General features: G+C 40.9%; 1 protein-coding gene across 4 annotated transcripts in view; it reads left to right on the top strand.

The window, feature by feature from the left end:
• EFHC2 (EF-hand domain containing 2) overlaps window positions 1-17787 on the top strand; it is a 198254-nt gene that overhangs the window by 177381 nt on the left and 3086 nt on the right. The window contains exon 15 of one of the 4 annotated variants that reach the window (XM_034648782.1): window positions 11711-12376. The exons of 1 other annotated variant lie outside the window; for it this stretch is intronic. In XM_034648782.1, coding sequence (XP_034504673.1) covers window positions 11711-11818 — 108 coding nt within the window. In that variant the 3' untranslated portion in view covers window positions 11819-12376. Of the gene's footprint in view, window positions 1-5568; window positions 8142-8175; window positions 8539-11710; window positions 12377-17787 lie in introns of those variants that run through there. 2 more of the 4 variants (XM_034648781.1, XM_011235983.3) reach the window with 2 other exon arrangements.

Below are 17787 nucleotides of genomic sequence, written 5' to 3'. Positions count from 1 at the left end.
TTGCCCATGTGACTCCTTTAGATGGACCCAATCACAGGCAAAACTCTGAAGAAGCTACCTTTTTCCCTCTACTTTATCATTGCCTCCCCTCCCCTGAGTTTCTTAAATCTCATCTCCTGTTTTCCCACCCTCCTTTGGATCTCAATTTCATTTCTGTGCCTCTGTTTAAACTAGTATCTGTGAAAATATCCCTATAATTGGGGGTTGGCTACAACTCTGGTAACCAATTCCAATATGTGGGGTTTTTTTCCTCCCACATACCAAACAACTCTCAACACCAGCTAAAGGTCCTACAATTCAACTCAGCTCTGACATGACCTGCTCGGAGACAGCATCAGATCCCACAGGGTGTAAGGGCTCAGTCCCACAAGACTGCCCCTTCCCCCCACTTCAGACGCATTGATCACCTGTGCTTGAGGTCCACTGGCTGTAGATGAGAGGTTCCCATGACCCCCTCCTTGGGTACGATGAATTTGCTACAGCAGCTCACAGAACTCAGAGAAACATTTTTGCTTCCTAGATCACTGGTTTATTATAAGAGGATAGAACTCAGAACAGCCCAGGTGGTAGAGATGCAGAGGGTGACGTAGGGGGGAAAGGGTGGGGCACTTCCTCCTTCTCTGCACAGGCCACAGTCCTCAAATCTCCACAAGTTCCTTCCAATCCAGGAGCTCTCCAATCCCTGTCCTTTTGAATTTTTATGGAGGCTTATTACAAAGGCACGATTGATTAAATCACTGGCCATTGATGATTGAACTCAACCTCCAGCTCTGTCCCTGGAGGTCAGGAGGATGAGACTGAAAGTTCCAACCCTCTAATTACAAGGTCCGTTACCCTAGAAACCAGCCCCCATCCCTAGGTGCTTTTCAGAAATGTCTCATTAACATAACATAAGACACCTTACCCTTCTCATCACCTTGAAAATTTCAAGGATTTTAGGAGCTCTGCGCCAGAAAGAGGGAGGAAGACCAAATATGCGTATCTTATTATGAATCACGATAGCATATTGGCAGTATATGGATCCCGGGTTCCTCAACCACTGCAGATATGCCTGTGGCATTTGTCAGGTATTGGGGCAGAAAAAGTCACTCCCACCTGGATCCTAGGGAATAGCAACAAAGGGAAATCAAATCCAGGGAAGTGGTATTGATTCTAGACAGAGAGCATAGCGGGACTGGAGCTTCAAGAAAGCATTGCGTGAGCCATGGGGTTTAAAATGACTAAGATGTAAAGAAATGGACTATTGTCTTCTCATCCCAAATCATCCTTCATCTCAAACCCCAAGGTATTTACTTGCGTTTCCTTTTGTCCAAGTCCGGCTTATTGCTAATAAATTTAATTCTCATCTCCAAATTCTTGAGTTGCCATTATTCCAACATGAGTCCCTCAGTTTTTTTCTCTTTTATTTTTAGAGGTTAAATCATGATTCCTTGCCCAAAAACAAGAAACTTTTGCTGCCTAATGAAGAAGCTATGAGTGAAGGACCTTAGAACTGGCCTGTTTCATAAAAGAATCCATTCCCCAAATAATTTCTTTGTAGTGATATGAGTTGCATATTGCATTTTAGTCTTTTTGTGTTGAAAATTCTTATTTAAAAAAAAACAAGGAAGAGTGATTTTGAATGCATATATTTACATTATATTCCTCTGTAACACAAATCCAAAAATACCACTTAAGAGAAAAATTGCATTAAGTTTTGTAATGAAATTTCTGAGGACATGTTGAATAGTTCAATGACTATTGATTAAAATATATAATTTTTTGTGTGTACATATATGTGTGTATGTGTGTACACACACAATGATTTACTGCTTCTTGGTGTAGGAAGGACATTTCACTAAGTTCCACGTGGTATAAATAGGAGTTGATTTAGGCTTCATCTGTCTAAATGGCCATTTCCGTCTTTATACAGCCAGTTGGTGGTTTGGGCTCCACCTCCAATGTCTGGCAGGAGACATTTTTTTTCTTTGAGTGCGCGTGCGCACGTGTAAGTGAGCAGGCTGAGGGTGGGGGGAGAGGGAGAGAGCATCCTAAGCAGGCTCCACACCCAGTGCAGAGCGTCACTCGAGTCTCCATCTCACAACCTTGCAATCGTGACCTGAGCGGAAACCAAGAGTTGGACGCTTACCCGACTGAGCCACCCAAGTGACCCAGGAGGCACTCTTGAGAAAGAAAAGGTGTGTCACTTCAAGAACTACATTGTTTTCTACTCAATTTTTCTTGTAGAGAGTGATACGATCAGGCGTAACCATGTAGGATGAGAGCCGGCTGCTTCCAGATTGGCCCACTCTGCTGGGCTTTGGACGGTAGCTCAGCAGATAAGCAGAGCTCTGGAGCCTCACTGGTGGGGCTCCAGTCCAGGCTCCTCCACTTACTGGCAGTTTTCTGGACAAGCAGCTTAAGCCTTCTATGCCTCAGTTTCCTTTTCTGTAAATAGGTATCATAATAATACCTACCTCTTAGGGCTTTCTGTGATAAAAACTTAAAAAGAGTACCTTTACATAGTGAATATCTAATAAATGTATTCGTAATAGTAGGGTTGCCATCACTACTAAGCAGTATAAATCCCACGGAAGTCGGCATCCAGTTCATTGTCATCATAAATCATCTCTTTAATGCCTTAGCTGCAGATGCCAGTACTTGGTGTTCTGATGATGATGATTCTGCGTCAACGTTATTAATTACCGTAGTTTTACGTAGCACCCATATTCCAGTGACTTCCACATCTTTGCATAGTTCTGGACTCTAGCCCTGTGCTACACAGAGCCCTATTCCCAGGTGATTACCAGAATCTTCACCGATGTCCTATGGGTGCCTCAAATTTTAAAATGTCCCAAATTGAACTTAGTTTTCCTCCTCTGATCCTTACCGCCACACTAAAAAAAAAAAAAAAAAAAGTTTAAAACTCTTCTTTCTGCTCCTTATTTTGNAAAAAAAAAAAAAAAAAAAAAAAAAAAAAAAAGTTTAAAACTCTTCTTTCTGCTCCTTATTTTGCTTATAACCTTGCCCTGGGCTGAGTATTGCACGCCCACCCCCCCTTCGTGTCTACCCAGAATCTCAGAATGTGAATTTATTTGGAAATGGGTCTTTGCCACGTGATTAAAAGCTAAAATGCGAAATGAGGTCATACTGGATTCGGCTGGGCTCTAAAGCCAGTAATTGGTGTCTTTATGAGAAGCCGTGTGAAGACAGAGGGCCACATGCAGAGCACAAGAGGGAACCAGCAGAAGCTAGGAGAGGGGGCACGGACCAGAGTCTCCCTTAGAGCCTCCAAAAAGAACCACCCCTGCCAGTATCTGGCCTTCTGGCTCCCCGTAGAGTGACAGAATAAAGTTCTATTGGTTTAAGCCTCTCAGTTTGCGATAATTTGTTAAGGCGGTCCTCAGAAACGACTATAGATATCGTCAATATTACTATACTAAGAAGTCTTAGCACTCTCCTCACCTGTATTCATTTACCTGTATTAGCTTATAAGGACACCAGTCATATTGGAGTAGGGACCCCCTCCCCCTGACTCCAGCATGACCTCATCTTAACTCATTACATCTGCAGTGACCCAATTTCCAGGTAAGGCCACATGCTGAAATATCGGGGCTTAGGATTTCAACATCTCTTTTTGGAGAGGACACAGTTCAACCCATAACACTACCCTTTTCTTTTATCACCACTCCAAATCGATCACTTTCCGGGCATTCTGTGTTCTACTGCAGCAACGTCTTTCAGATGTAGCTCGTCCTTACCCCAGCTTCACCTCCCCTGGCTATGGTGCAATCCTCTCTCTCTCTCTCTCTCTCTCTCCATAATTATTGCAGTAACCTCCAAAGTGATTTTCCTCCTTCATTTCATTCCTCATACATCCAGTGAGTGAATCTAATTAATTTTTAATCAGATTTCTCTGGCAGAGACCCACCGGTATCTTTCCCCAGCCACAGCATAAAGTCTAAACTAGCACAGAGAGCCCCAAGTTTGGCCCCATCTTTTCCTTCCAACCCCCTCTCTTGCCACTTCGTCCTCTGTGTCCCAAATCACAACTGGGCTGGCTGTTCACTCTTTCTGGAAAATAGATTCTTAGGTCTGTGGGCTTTTGTTTATGCCGTTCCCTATGCCCGGGGCACCCTTCATCACTTCAGTTCCCTGCCAAACTGCTGCTCATCCCGTAAGACCCAGCTGAAGCAGTACTTACACAGGGTGCTTCCACCATTCCGTAACAGAATTATTGAGCCCTTCCCTGTGCTTCTGACACCCTATGACTCTGGATACTAATATAACACCAGGAAAGATGCAGCACCTCTTACGTGAAACAATTAACCTTGACAATAGAAGTATAAATAGCCCACAGTGTATGGACTTGCCGGCAACCCCCCCGTTGATATTAATATTGAGCATTGCAACATAAATAAAAAGTGTGTGGGGGCATATCTGTGTGTGTCTTGACATATATATGTGTCAAGATTTTTTGAAATCTGATATGTGTTGACTACTTATATAATTAGGTGTTGTTGCAACCCACTTCATCAAAATATTCTTTTTAAAAAAGATGTATTTATTTTAGAGGGGGCGGGAGGAACAGAGGGAGATGGAGAGAGAAGATCTCAGGTAGACTCCCTGCTGAGTGTGGAGCCTGATGCGGGGCTCGATCTCACGACCCTGAGATCATGACCTGAGCTGAAATCAAAAGTCAGACACTTAACTGACTGAGCCACCCAGGCACCCCCAAATATTCTTAAACCTCTCTAGAAGAGTAAAGGTATTTATTTTCTGAAATTAGAAAATATATATACACAAATATACATACCATATATGTTATATATGAAGTATATGTGTGCATTTATACATACATATATATAAAGTATATGCATAAAGTAGTTTCTCCGCAGGAACATACTGTGAATGAGTCATTGCTCTTTTCATTATTAGATTAAAGAAACAGTAACCAAGCGATTCAGTGTAGCTAGCAGATCCTATTTTAATAATTGAGGTCTTAAAGCATAGGGGGAATTATCACTGTAATAATGCTGCATAACAAACAACCCCCCCGCCCCAAATTTCATTGGTTTTCAACAGCGGACATTTGTTCTTCTCACCCATGGGCCTGTAGGTCAGCTGGGCTTGATCCACCCATGTCATTTTGGGACCAGCAGTATCTTGGGCCATGTTCTTCTTCTCATGGCAGTGATGGAGGCACAGCAGGCTCGGCCAAACCACGCCAGCACATTGGAGCCTCTGTTCGCGGTACATCGCTAATGTCACATAGGCCAAATCCAGTCCTGTGGTCAAGGCCATATTAAAGGGACAGGAAAACAGACTCCATAAGAGGGTCTGCAGAGTCGCATGGCAAAAAGCATAGGTGTATAATTCCACCACAGAGAGGGATGAAGATGAGAGCGTAAGATTTCAGTCTACCACAAAGTCCTTATGATTCAGAGGTGGACGGCAGAAACGTCTGCCTTGAGAATAAGCTATGTATTAAGAGCTTATATAACAATAAGAAACCATTTGATGTTGCATTTACAAAATTGCACTTTGACATGTGGTCATAATTATATCCATCTTTGGTTCTTTTCCTAGAGATGTGAAGATGAGTGGCTTGGGATGCCATCACCTATTCCCGTGAAATATGTTAACTACGTACGCATTTTAAAGGATGTGTTCGGCTTAGAGGAGGAGTAACCGTATGCCAATTTTGGTCACCTCCCTTTGATTTCCTGCTCTCATTTTACTAAGTTTATTTCAGTAGATATAATTTCATTTAAAAAAAAAACAAGGTTCATATTGAATTGAAATCTATAGGCCACAATTAATTCCCTTTTGTCATTTTAGTTTTTCAGAACATCGTATTACATTTCTGATGTACCAGCATTATTTAAAATGCCATTTAAAGAAACGTCAAACATTTTTATTACATGTATGATTTATTAATACCAAAGAATCTTATGGTAATTTTCTATCCAACATAATTTGTTTCGTTGCAACACAAAAAGAAAATTACTTTTGACAGCTATACATGACAATATAAAATCAAATTATATCTGAGCAATAAGTTGTGATTCTATTAAACATTTCTTGAAATCTTTTTGACACATGTTTATTACTTATATAATTAAGTTTTGTAGCAACCCACCTTATCAAAATAATCCTTAAACCTCTCTAGAGTGAATGTATTTATTTTCTGAAATTAGCAAAGCTATGAGAAGGACTCCTGCCCTTGTCCTACAACACACACGCTCACGCTCACACACACACACACACACTCTTGCACACTTAAAAATTTGAGAGAGAAATTGAAACATTTGCAGTGTTTATATTTTTAATGCCCTTTTTATATCTAAAGTTAGCTGTTAACTTAGGATTATATGCATGTGTATATAATTATAGTATGGCCAAAAATGTTTTATGTCTAAATTATTTAGGGATGTGAATGCTGAAGATTTTAAGAGATCCTTTTTGGTTTGTTCTCCGCACACACGTACCACCCACCCCAGGGGTTTAAATATTCTAGGACTATAGCATGTTTCCCTCCTGCTTTTTCTCTAGTTGTATTTTGATTTTTCTTCTAGGCCTCTACATTCTGAGTCTCAGCAGAACTTTTGTCATGTAGTGTATATTTGATTAAAACTCATCACCACAGACCTCTGGGAATTCGTTGTGAGAAGTTTGTCCCAATCTGCCCCAGTCTTTAGTGTTGGATGCCGTGTACCCTAAATCCAGGTGCCTGGTGTTCTCAGACACAGTAGAAGCCTGTGGAAAAGGGGGGCTTCCACATGTGCCTTTTGGGGACTGCTTTGAGGAGGGGAAAAGGAACTGATGACATGTCAAGGGCCCCGGCCACCTCATTATTCCTTCACTCCACATTCGTGGCATCTTGCCTAGAAATGAGCCAGCTTCTTTGGCACTCAGAGGTACTGATTTGGTCGACAACAATGGCCCTTTCTTTCTTTCTTTTTTTAATTGAAACTAATCAATAAACTATTTCTATATATAAACCTAGGGTCATTCTCCATGTGCCTCTGTTAGAATAGACCCCATAGGACTTTCCAATAAACTAGAATACTCAACTTATATACTAGGACCATTTACCCATAAAAATCTAATTTTGGCTACTTGATTTTTATTCCAGTTTTTTTTTTAAGACAACTGACAGTGCCAAGCCATTTTGTCACTTTAAGATTTTTCATTCCCCAGAGAGCAAGCTTTCAGAAGGATGACACTTTCCTGGAACTTTTCAGGCTGACACGTTTATCACTTACCTATTCAACTCTTCATTCAGTTGTCTTTCCCTCAAGATTTTAAAGACGTCGATAATTTAGCCCTTGTACAGGCTTGTGATACAGTTCATTTGAGAAGTGGGAAGAGAAGAGGAGAAGCAGCAAACCAGTGATATGTTCTTGAGTTTGTGGGTTGACAATGGCTTGTTCTATTACATAGATGTGCGTCTCTGCCCTGGTTGTTTGCAGTTCAAGCCCACAATTAGCAATTAAGGGGCCATTATAGGAATCATGCCGATAAACATGATACATTGCAGCCATACAGACACTTTAAATAATTATTCTTTTTATAACTAAAGCATATACTGAAGGAGATTTATAATTTAGAGATAATATCCCCATTAGTAAAGTTTATGACCCAATAAACAGCTCCCACTAGTTAATAAATGCCAAAGCCGTAAAAACAAAGACTATTAATGTAATAGAATTTCTGTACCTCCCTCTTTTGCTGGTGGTCTCAAGGCACTGAAGGGAAATGCTATCTTAGGGAAAACATTTATTCTTGTTATATAAATATCAATGAATTGTCTTACAGTCCATCTGGAAATCTCCCAGCCCCGCCTGGGTCCTAGGTGGTCCCCAAATGCTGATGTGTTCCGCTTAGGTTTCGAGCCTTAGATAACTCTGGTTTTCAGCACCAGTGAACCTTGTGACTCAAATCTTTGTGGGAGGTGGCGAAGACCGGCTGGAGTTTTTGCCTCTTCGTTTCCCTCTGAAAAAGAGAAATCCCAACTATTACCATTATTTCAGAGGAAGAACTTTGTAAAGTTGCCTGGTTTTGGCATACACTTAAATTTTTAGCTGCCTCTTCTCTTTCCTCTGAAAAAGAGAAATCCCAACTATTGTCATTGTTCCTGGGTAATCATTTGAAAAGAAGTTTCACAACCTTTGCATCTACTTATATTTTTAGCTGCTCACATTTTCTCACTTTGATGGAAAAGCAAGTGCTGCCTGTGGATGTCTGGGTGAGTTGAAGGTTAATATAGGCAAACCTTTTGTACTAAGAACGAACAGTTTTTTCGTATTCCTGCAGCCGTGGGAATGATTGATGAAGTCATTTGAAAGCCCAGATCACAGCATGTCTTTTCAGAAGAAACTGACTGAAAGCTGTTGAGGTTGACATGAAATGGTTTGCTGAGTCATCGTTGTAAAGTGTCGATGTTGTCAGCAGATGATTACTGCATTGCAGTGTTTGTCTCTTTCTCCCTTTTTAAAAAGATTTTACTTATTTATTTGAGAGAGAGAGCACAAGTGAGTGTGAGCATGAGCGGTGGGGAGGGGGAGAAGGAGAGGGAGAAGCAGACTCCCGCTGAGCAGGGAGCCCAAAGTGGGACTCGATCCCAACATCCTGAGATCATGACCTGAGCAGAAGGCAGCCGCTTCAGCAACTGAGCCACCCAGGCACCCCGCTTTCTCCCTTTTTAACCTAACTGTGCCATTTGGACCCAACCCCTGGAAAAGTAATGTGGGGACATCTATTGGTTGACTTCAGTGCTCACTAAAATTGTACACAGTAGAGAGGAGGTGAAGAGCACTGTAACTTTCTTTTTTTATTTAAAGATTTTATTTATTTGAGAGAGAGCATGGGGGGGGGAGCAGAGGGAGCAGACTCCCCGATGAGCAGGGAGCCTGATGCAAGGCTTGATCCCAGGACCCTGGGGTCATGACCTGAGCTGGAGGCAAACGCCCAACCTGAGCTGAAGGCAAACTGAGCCACCCTGGCACCCCAAGAGCACTGGAACTTTCAAGCATTAGGATAGTTTTAACATTTTGCCTGCTTTATGTATTGCCTCTGATTCAATAATGATTCTTGGTCTTTTTTTTTTTTAATAATTTTTTATTATGTTAGTCACCATACAGTATATCCTTAGTTTCTGATGCACTGTTCCATGATTCATTATTTGCATATAACACCCAGTGCTCCGTGCAATATGTGCCCTCCTTAATATGCTATGCTATTTGAAGTTTGTTTTCCGGGGGGGTGGGGTGTGTGGTGTGGAGCCTCCAGGCTTTGTGGACACCTCAGCGGTGAGTTTGGGATATTTAAATGGTCTTTCCTTTCAAAGAGGAGGACATTATTGATGAACAAAATGAAATTTCTCAAAAAACAAAAACAAAAAAACAATCTCTTGCCTTTCCAACTTGGATTTATCTACCTTAACTTGAGTGAGGACCGTTTTAGTCTTCGCCACTCATTCCTCATTTCCCTGTCCCTTTCTTCCAGATGTTAGGATTTTGCTCTGAGCACAGCAGTGGGAGTCTTCAGAAGTAGCTCGATGAAATGGTCGGGTTTTCCACAAAATATTTATGATGCTTAATAATGCAGAATCCATTGAATAATGAATTCTCATGTTCCCCATCGTACGTATATTCTTTTTCGTTCAGAATATAGTGTCCTGAATTTTGAACATCCCTCAGAATTGGTCTGCAAATGACCTTCCAGACAAAAAGCTTCCAAATGATATTAAACATCACTCCAGTGCTGAGTCTCTGTCTGAATTGCCTCAAGTTGAAGGCAGGTGAGGACCGTTTCCAAAATGAGGCTTTTCAAGTTGACTGAGCATCTGCAAAGACACAGCGCTGCTCAATTCCCAAGAGAATGTCACGTGTGAAAATGGAAAACCCACCAAGGCAAGATCAGCGAAGCTATTTCCCAAAACAAACCTGCAGTGATAATGAAGCAAACATCATGATTGCAGAGGTAGGGCCGACTGGGTAATTAGCTGCAGAGAAATCAGAAGTCGCCCCCACTCACCTTCTCCTACCAGGTTATGTAAAATAAATGTGTGCGTTCCAGGTCAATTACGTTCCTCATAGCCGCGAGTTCTGCGACTAGAATGTGCATCATCTTTGCGTTTGTTCCCGGTGCCCAGTAAGATTCCTTCCAAGGAGACTTCCGAGCCCATTATGTGGCTGGTGTGGGGGCACCAGAACTCAAGGGTCAGTGCTGCTGCTCAGAAAAATGTGGCCAATGAAAAACTCCATGGTGGCGCGGCTAGTGGAGCATTAATGACTGGCTGGCATTGGTAGGAGCCTTTACTTCTCAATACTCATTAGTTTAAGCAGTGAGGCCTGATGTTATGCAAGTTAGACAGGAAAGAGAGGCCCGCCCCTCCCCATTGTCTATTCTGAACAGAATATGCACATTTAACTCAAAGTGGTGAATGGTTCAAATACATCAAACCAACTATTCATCAATCCGCCGGCTTCCTGAGCACCGCTTTGCATCTGGGTAAAGCCCACAATAGAGGAAATGCTTGTTATCACCCCTCTGTAATATAAAAATCCAGAGGAGTGGGGGAAGCTTGGTGCAAAACACAAAATGCAGTCTCCTTTACAAGAGTTCCACCAGAATCATCTTTGTTTCCTTTTCGTATGCACTCTGTCTCTACAAGAACATCTGACTGCACTAGGAACTTGATAAAATCACTTTTGCCTGCTTTTTCCCCCCCTCATTTGCTACCACTGCTCTTCGTCACTGCTGTGAGGCCGCTCGTTGAATACAGAACAGGAGCTGAAAAGCCATTTCAGACGGCTGCTGATACCCCCCTCCCCCCGCCCCGTTTTCACTATGACCGGAGCATGGAGAGTGACAAGGGAAGTGGCAAGAGGTGACAATTGCAGAGGGGACTCCGGACAAGAATAGGGACCACCTTGTGCGTGTAAGGCACGTTATTAACAGTTTGCACTTCATCCGAAGGGCATGAGAAGTTACTGGAAGATTTTAATTGGGAGAATGAAAAGATCATGTCTGTATTTAAAAATCTCTGCCTGCTCTGGGAGTGTGTGTGTGTGTGTGTGTGTGTGTGTGTGTGTGTGTGAACTCCAAGAGTGAGTTTGGCAGCCAGAAGGCTGACTGGGAGGCTGTTGCCAGAGAAGTGATGGATGGTTTGAACTAATGTAAGTGAGGTGGTGAGGTTGGTGAGAAGTGGGTAGACTCATGACACGTTAAGGACGTCAGAGATGGAAGAGAAGAAATAGGAATTAGGTTGGGTCATTTTGACAGCCGGGTAAACGGCGGCGTTGTCATTCCTTGTGTCAGGATACACCAGGGAAAAATCCGATTGGGCGGGGGAAGCATCCGCAGTTCTGCCTCGAGCATGCTAACTGAGGGAGACTGCAAAACAGTTACGTGGAGATGTTGATAAGGCAATTGGATTACCAGGTCTGAATCTCTGCAAAACGGTCTGAGCTGGAGGGGCACGTTTGAGAATCACCAGAGTATGGATGGTAAATGTGACCTTAGATTACGACTGCCCAGAGGGAACACGTTGTCTGAAAACCGTAACGCCTGGCATATGACAGACTAATTTTTAGAACACAGCTTTCATTGACGTGCGACGAACTGTACATATTAAAGTGTACGATTTGATAAGTGAGCATATGTGTGCAGCTGTGAAATAGCACCCCAATCAAGTAATCTGTTTTCCCCAAATTTCCTCAAGGTCCTTGGAAATCCCTCCCTTGCACACATCTGCATTGTAGGGGAGGAAGAATACTTTTCTCTCTACCGTTCTGAGTTCTGGGCCGAGACCCCTGTCATCGAAGATTGACAAGAGAAGGACAAACAGAAGTTGATTCGTATGAGTACCTCATATGTACATGAGAGATACCTAGGAAAACCGGGTAATTCCCCAAGGGGACCTAAGTCACCACCTTAAGTACCATCTTCAGCTAAAAACGAAGGAAGGATATGTGTGTGGGAGGGAGGGGAGCCATTATGGCGGGTGACCAGGAAAAGCAACACAAACTCTAGGGTAAGTTCATTACTGTGGATTTAAATCAGTGCCTTCCCCATTGGTAAGTTTCTAGACATTTAGTCGTCCTCTTTCTGGTACAGGGAGGGAGACATACTTACCAATAGAGATTTCCCTTATAAATCTAAATGTTCCTTACAAAAGGGTAATTTCTACTCTCTTCACAGAGCTTCTCCTGTGTCTGCTGTTTCTCAGATTCATCAGCTCAAAATAATCCTTATGTCAAAGAGGCATTATTTTGGGGTGGTGTATTTTGCTCCCATTCACCATTCCCCGTACCCAGGCAACCACCAAGCCACTTTCTGTCACTATAGAAAAGTTAGCATTCTCTAGCATTTTATATAAATGGAATTATTACAGCATGTACTTTTTTTGGCCCAGTTTCTTTCACTCAACATGCTTATTTGGAGATTCATCCATGTCGTTGCATGTACCAGTATTTTATTTTTATTTTATTTTATTTTATTTTATTTTATTTTATTTTATTTTATTGCCGAGCAGTATTCCTTTGTATGGATATATCACAGTTTAATGCATTCTCATGTTGATAGACATTTGGGTTGTTTCTAGTTATTAACATATTACAAATAGAGCTGCTATGAACATTCATGTACAAGTCTTTGGATATACAGCTTTCATTTTCTTAGGTAAATGTCTAGGACTAGAGTGGCTGGATCCTATGGTTGATGTTTAATTTTTTGGATAACTGCTGTGGGGAGGAAAAATAATTTTCCCTCTACGCTTATAGATTCTTGGCTGAGACTCCCCTCCCCACCTCCCTACCCCCACCATGAGAAAAAAAAACAGATTAATAGGAGAAAAACGGAAGTTTTAATAATATCTGTGTACCTCTTGTATGCGTGGGAGAGACCTAGAACAACTGAGTCATTCCCTGAAATGGCCCAAGCCTCTACCTTAGGTATCATCTTTAGATAAAGACAAACGATTACTGGTGGGGCGTCAGGGGGTGTTCGGGGAGGTTACCAGGAAAAGCATAGGAAACAAGGGTAAGATTTATGCAGATTTCAGTCCTTGCCTTCTGCGTTGGTAAGAGTTTCCAGAGCTTTGGAGTCATCCTTCTCCCTGGTACAGAGAGGAGGATACCCTTACGAATACAGATTTTCCTTATACACGTAATGTCTCTTTTGAAAGGGTCACTTCTACTCCAGCTTCAAACCTTCAACCAGTGTCCAGTGTCTGCTGTTTCTTAAAAATAAACAGCTTAAAATAATCAGTGTGCCAAAGAGGCATATTTGGGGGTGACAGTTCTGCTTTCCCTCATTGCCAAGCTGTTTGCCGAAGTTACTATGCCATTTTACTTCTCTTCCAGTATCACGTTAAGTTTTGATTCCTCCCCATTTTGTCGATACTTGGTATAGTCGATCTTTTCAATTTTAGCCATTCTAATAGATGGGTAGGAGTTTCTCATTATGGTTGTTTATTTTCTTATTTTTGAGGTTTGAGAGTTCTTCATCAGTTCCAGATACAAGTCCTTTATCAGATATGTGATTTCTAAATATTTTCTTCCAAACTGTGGTGGTCTTTCATTCTCTTAACAGAATCTTTGGAGGGCAAAAGTTTTAAATTCTGATTAAGTCTATTTTATCAATTCTTGTATGGACTTTTCGGTTGGTGCTACATCTTTTTTTTTTTTTTTGAAAGATTTTATTATTTGAGAGAAAGAGAGAGGGAGAGAGAGCATGAGTGGGATGAAAGGTAGAGGAAGAAGCACGCTCTCCACTGAGCAGGGAGCCCAATGCGGGGCTTGATCCCGGGACTCCAGAGTCATGACCTGAGCGGAAGGCAGACACTTAACTGACTGAGCCACCCAGGTGCCCTGTTGGTGTTATATCTAATAAACGTTTGCCTAAACCAAGGCCATAAAGGTTTTCTCCTGTTTTCTTCTAGAAGTTGTATAGTTTTAGGTGTTTAATTTAGATCTTGAATTCATTTCTAGTTAATTTCTGTTATGGTGTGAGTTATGGCTCTGTGTTTATTCTTTTGCATATGGATATCGTTGTTGCAGTACCATTTGTTGAAAGGACTACCCTTTTTCCCTGAATTGTCTCTGTACCTCTGCTCAAAGTCAGTTGTTGATACATGCATAGGTTCATTTCTGGACTTTCTATTCTGTTCTGTTGATTTCTATGTATCTTTACACTGAAACCACGCTGTCTTGATCACTGTAGCTTTCTAGTAAGTCTTGAAATCAGTAGTTTTAATTCTCCAATTTCACTCCTTTTTTGCATAGTGGTTTTGGGCAGTCTACATCTTTTGTACTTCCATAATGAATTTTAGAATAAGCTTGCGATTCTGGGCACCTGAGTGGCTTAGTCGGTGAAGCATCTGTCTTCCGCTCAGGTCATGATTCCAGGGTCCTGGAATCGAGTCCCACATCGGACTCTCTGCTCAGTGGGGAGCCTGTTTTTCCCTCTCCCTCTGCCCACCCCCACCCCACTTGTGCTCATTCTCTCTTTCTCTCTCTCTTACAAATAAATAAAATCTTAGAAAAAAAAACGAATAAGCTTGCAATTCTAAAATCTTGCTAGGTTTTTGATTGGCATTGCACTGAATGTACAGATCGATTTGATGTCCTAATTGAGTCTTCTGACTCATGAACACAGTATATCTCCTACTTATTTAAGGCTTCAGTTTACCTCAGCAGTGTTTTGTAGTTTTTAGTGTATGGGTGGTACACATATTTGACAGATTTCTCCCTGTATTTCATGTTTGTTAATGCTACTATAAATGGTAATTTTTTAAAATTTCAATTTCTGATCATTGGTTGCTAAACGATAAAAGTACAGCTGTTTTTTGTACATTGATCCTTGTAGCTTTCAAGCCTAATCAACACATATAGTAGTCTTGTGAGTTTTTTATAGGTATCATAAGAGTTTTTACATAGACAGCCACATAGATGATTACAATTTTCACACAGATGGTATTAGTCTATGAATAAAGTTTTATTCTTCATTTCAAATTTGGATTCTTTTATTTCCTTTTCTAATCTTACTGCACTGACTAGCACAGTGTTGAATAGAAGTGATGAGGATGGACATCACTTTCTTGTTACTGAATATAAGGGGAAAGCATACGGTCTTTCACCATTAAGTATGATGTTAGCTGTAGGGTTTCGGTAGACACCCTTCACTGGGTTTACAAAGCTCCCTTCTATTTCTACTTTGCTGAGAGATTTTATCAGGAATGGCTCTTGAATTTTGTCACATGCTTCCCCTGCATCTATTGAGATGATTGTATGATTTTTCTTTTTTAAAGATTTTATTTATTTGACAGAGCGAGCACAAGCAGGGGGAGCAGCAGGCAGAGGGAGAAGCAGGCTCCCCACTGAGCAGGGAACTCGAAGCGGGACTTGATCCCAGGACCCTGGGATCATGACCTGAGCTGAAGGCAGATGCTTAACCAACTGAGCCACCCAGGCGCCCATGATTTTTGTTTTAAAAGCTTGTTAGGGGCACCTGGGTGGCTCAGTCGTTAAGCATCTGCCTTTGGCTCAGGGCGTGATCCCGGTGTTATGGGATCGAGCCCCACATCAGGCTCCTCCACTGGGAGCCTGCTTCTTCCTCTCCTACTCCCCCTGCTTGTGTTCCCTCTCTCTCTGGCTGTCTTTCTCTCTGTCAAATAAATAAATAAAATCTTAAAAAAAAAAGCTTGTTAATATAGTAAATGACATTAATGTTTTTTAAAATTAAATTCACATAACATAAAATAAACCATCTCAAAGTATAAAATTCTATGACATTTAACACATTCACAATACTGTACAACCACCTCCTCTGTTTAGTTCCAAAACATTTCATCACCCCTCAAAGGAAACACCATACCCATTAAGCAGTCACTTCTGATTCCAGCCCCTGGGAAGCACCAGTCTGCTTTCTGTCTCTATGAATTTACCTATTCTAAATATTTCACATAAATGGAATCATACAATAGTGACCTATTGTGTCTGACTTCTTTCACTTAGTAAAATGTTTTGGAGGTTCACCTGTGCTGTAGCATGTATTAGTACTTTGTTCCTTTTCGTGCCTAATAGCCCATCGTATAGATATACCGCCATGTGTGTATCCATTCATCTATCCCTGGACACTTGTGTTGTTTCTACCTTTTGGCTATTGTGAATAGTGCTGCTTTGAACATACATTGACATGTATTTGCTCGAGTACCCGTTTTCAGTTCTTTATTTATTTATTTATTGAGCACGTGAGTGGGGGGAGGGACGAAGGATGAGGGAGAGAATCTCAAGCAGGCTCCACGCCAAGCTTGAGCCAAAGCAGGGCTCAATCTCATGACCCTGAAATTACGACCTGAGCCAAAATCAAGAGTCGGACGCTCAACCCAGTGAGCCACCCAGGCACCCCCACTTTTCAGTTCTTTCAAGTATGTACCTAAGAGTCATAAGAGTCATAAGAATTGCAAGGTCATATGGTAATTCTATATTTAATTCTATATTTAATTCTATATTTAATTCTATATTTGCAAGGTCATATGGTAATTCTATATTTAATTCTATATTTAATTCTATATTTAATTCTATATTTATAATATATTTATAATTATATTTTAATTTTTTGGAGAACTGCCAAACTGTTTTCCACAGCAACTGAACCATTTTACATTCCCACCAGCAAAGTATGAGGGTTACAATTTTTCTATATCCTTGTCAACACTTGTTATTTTCCTTTTGTTAAATTACAGCCATCCTAGTTGGGGTGAACTGGTACCTCTTTGTGGTTTTTATTTGTATTTCTCTAACAACTAATGACATTTAGTATCTTTTCACATGTACTTTGTGGTTTTTATTTCACATGTACTTTTTGTGGTTTTGTGGTTTTTATTTGTATTTCTCTAACAACTAATGACATTTAGTATCTTTTCACATGTACTTTTTGGCCATTTTTATGTCGTCTTTTCACATGTACTTTTTGGCCATTTTTATGTCGTCTTTGGAGAAATGTCTGATAAAATCCATTGCCCATTTTAAAATTGGAAATGACATTGATTTTCGAATGTTAAACTTTGCATTATTGGAATAAACCTTCTTAGGTTGTGGTATGTTGTCCTTATGTATTGCTACTTTCAATTTGCTAAAATTTTGTTTGCATTTTTCTCCTATGCTCATGAGGTTATTGATCTGTAGTTTTCTCATCATCTTTTGGTCTGGTTTTGATTTCATGGTAATGCTGGCCTCATAGAATGAGTTAGGAATATTCCTTGCTTTTCAATTTTGTGGAAGCGTTTGTGTAGAATTGCTATTATTCCTTCTTTAAATGTTTGATAGATTTAACCAGGGCTGCCTTTAGTTTGCTTTATGGGAAGATATTCTTTCTTTTTTCTTTTTTAAGATTTATTTATTTATTTTAGAAAGAGAGCACATGAGTGTAGGGAGGGGCAGAGGGAGAGAATCTTCAAGCAGATTCCCAACAACCCTCAGATCATGACCTGAGCCAAAGTCAATAGTCAGATGCCTAATCGACTGAGCCACCCAGGCGCCCCTATGGGAATGTATTTTTAATCTACAGTCTCAATTTCTTTAGTAGATAGAGGGCTATTCAGGTTATATATTTCTTCTGCAGTGAGCTTAGTTTGTGTCGTTAAAGGAATTCGTCCATTTCATCTTGTTGAATTTATTGGCTTAAAGTTGTTCATGATACTCAGTTCTTATCCTTTCAATATCTGAAGAAGCTTTAGTGATGTCACCTCTCTTGTTCCTGATGCTGGTAATTTCTGTATTCTTTTTTTTTTTTTCC

The sequence above is a fragment of the Ailuropoda melanoleuca genome, chromosome X (genome assembly GCF_002007445.2).
Source record: "Ailuropoda melanoleuca isolate Jingjing chromosome X, ASM200744v2, whole genome shotgun sequence".
NCBI lineage: Eukaryota > Metazoa > Chordata > Mammalia > Carnivora > Ursidae > Ailuropoda > Ailuropoda melanoleuca.
Note: the sequence above shows the minus strand (reverse complement) of the source record. Positions and strands in the feature narration are given on the sequence as shown.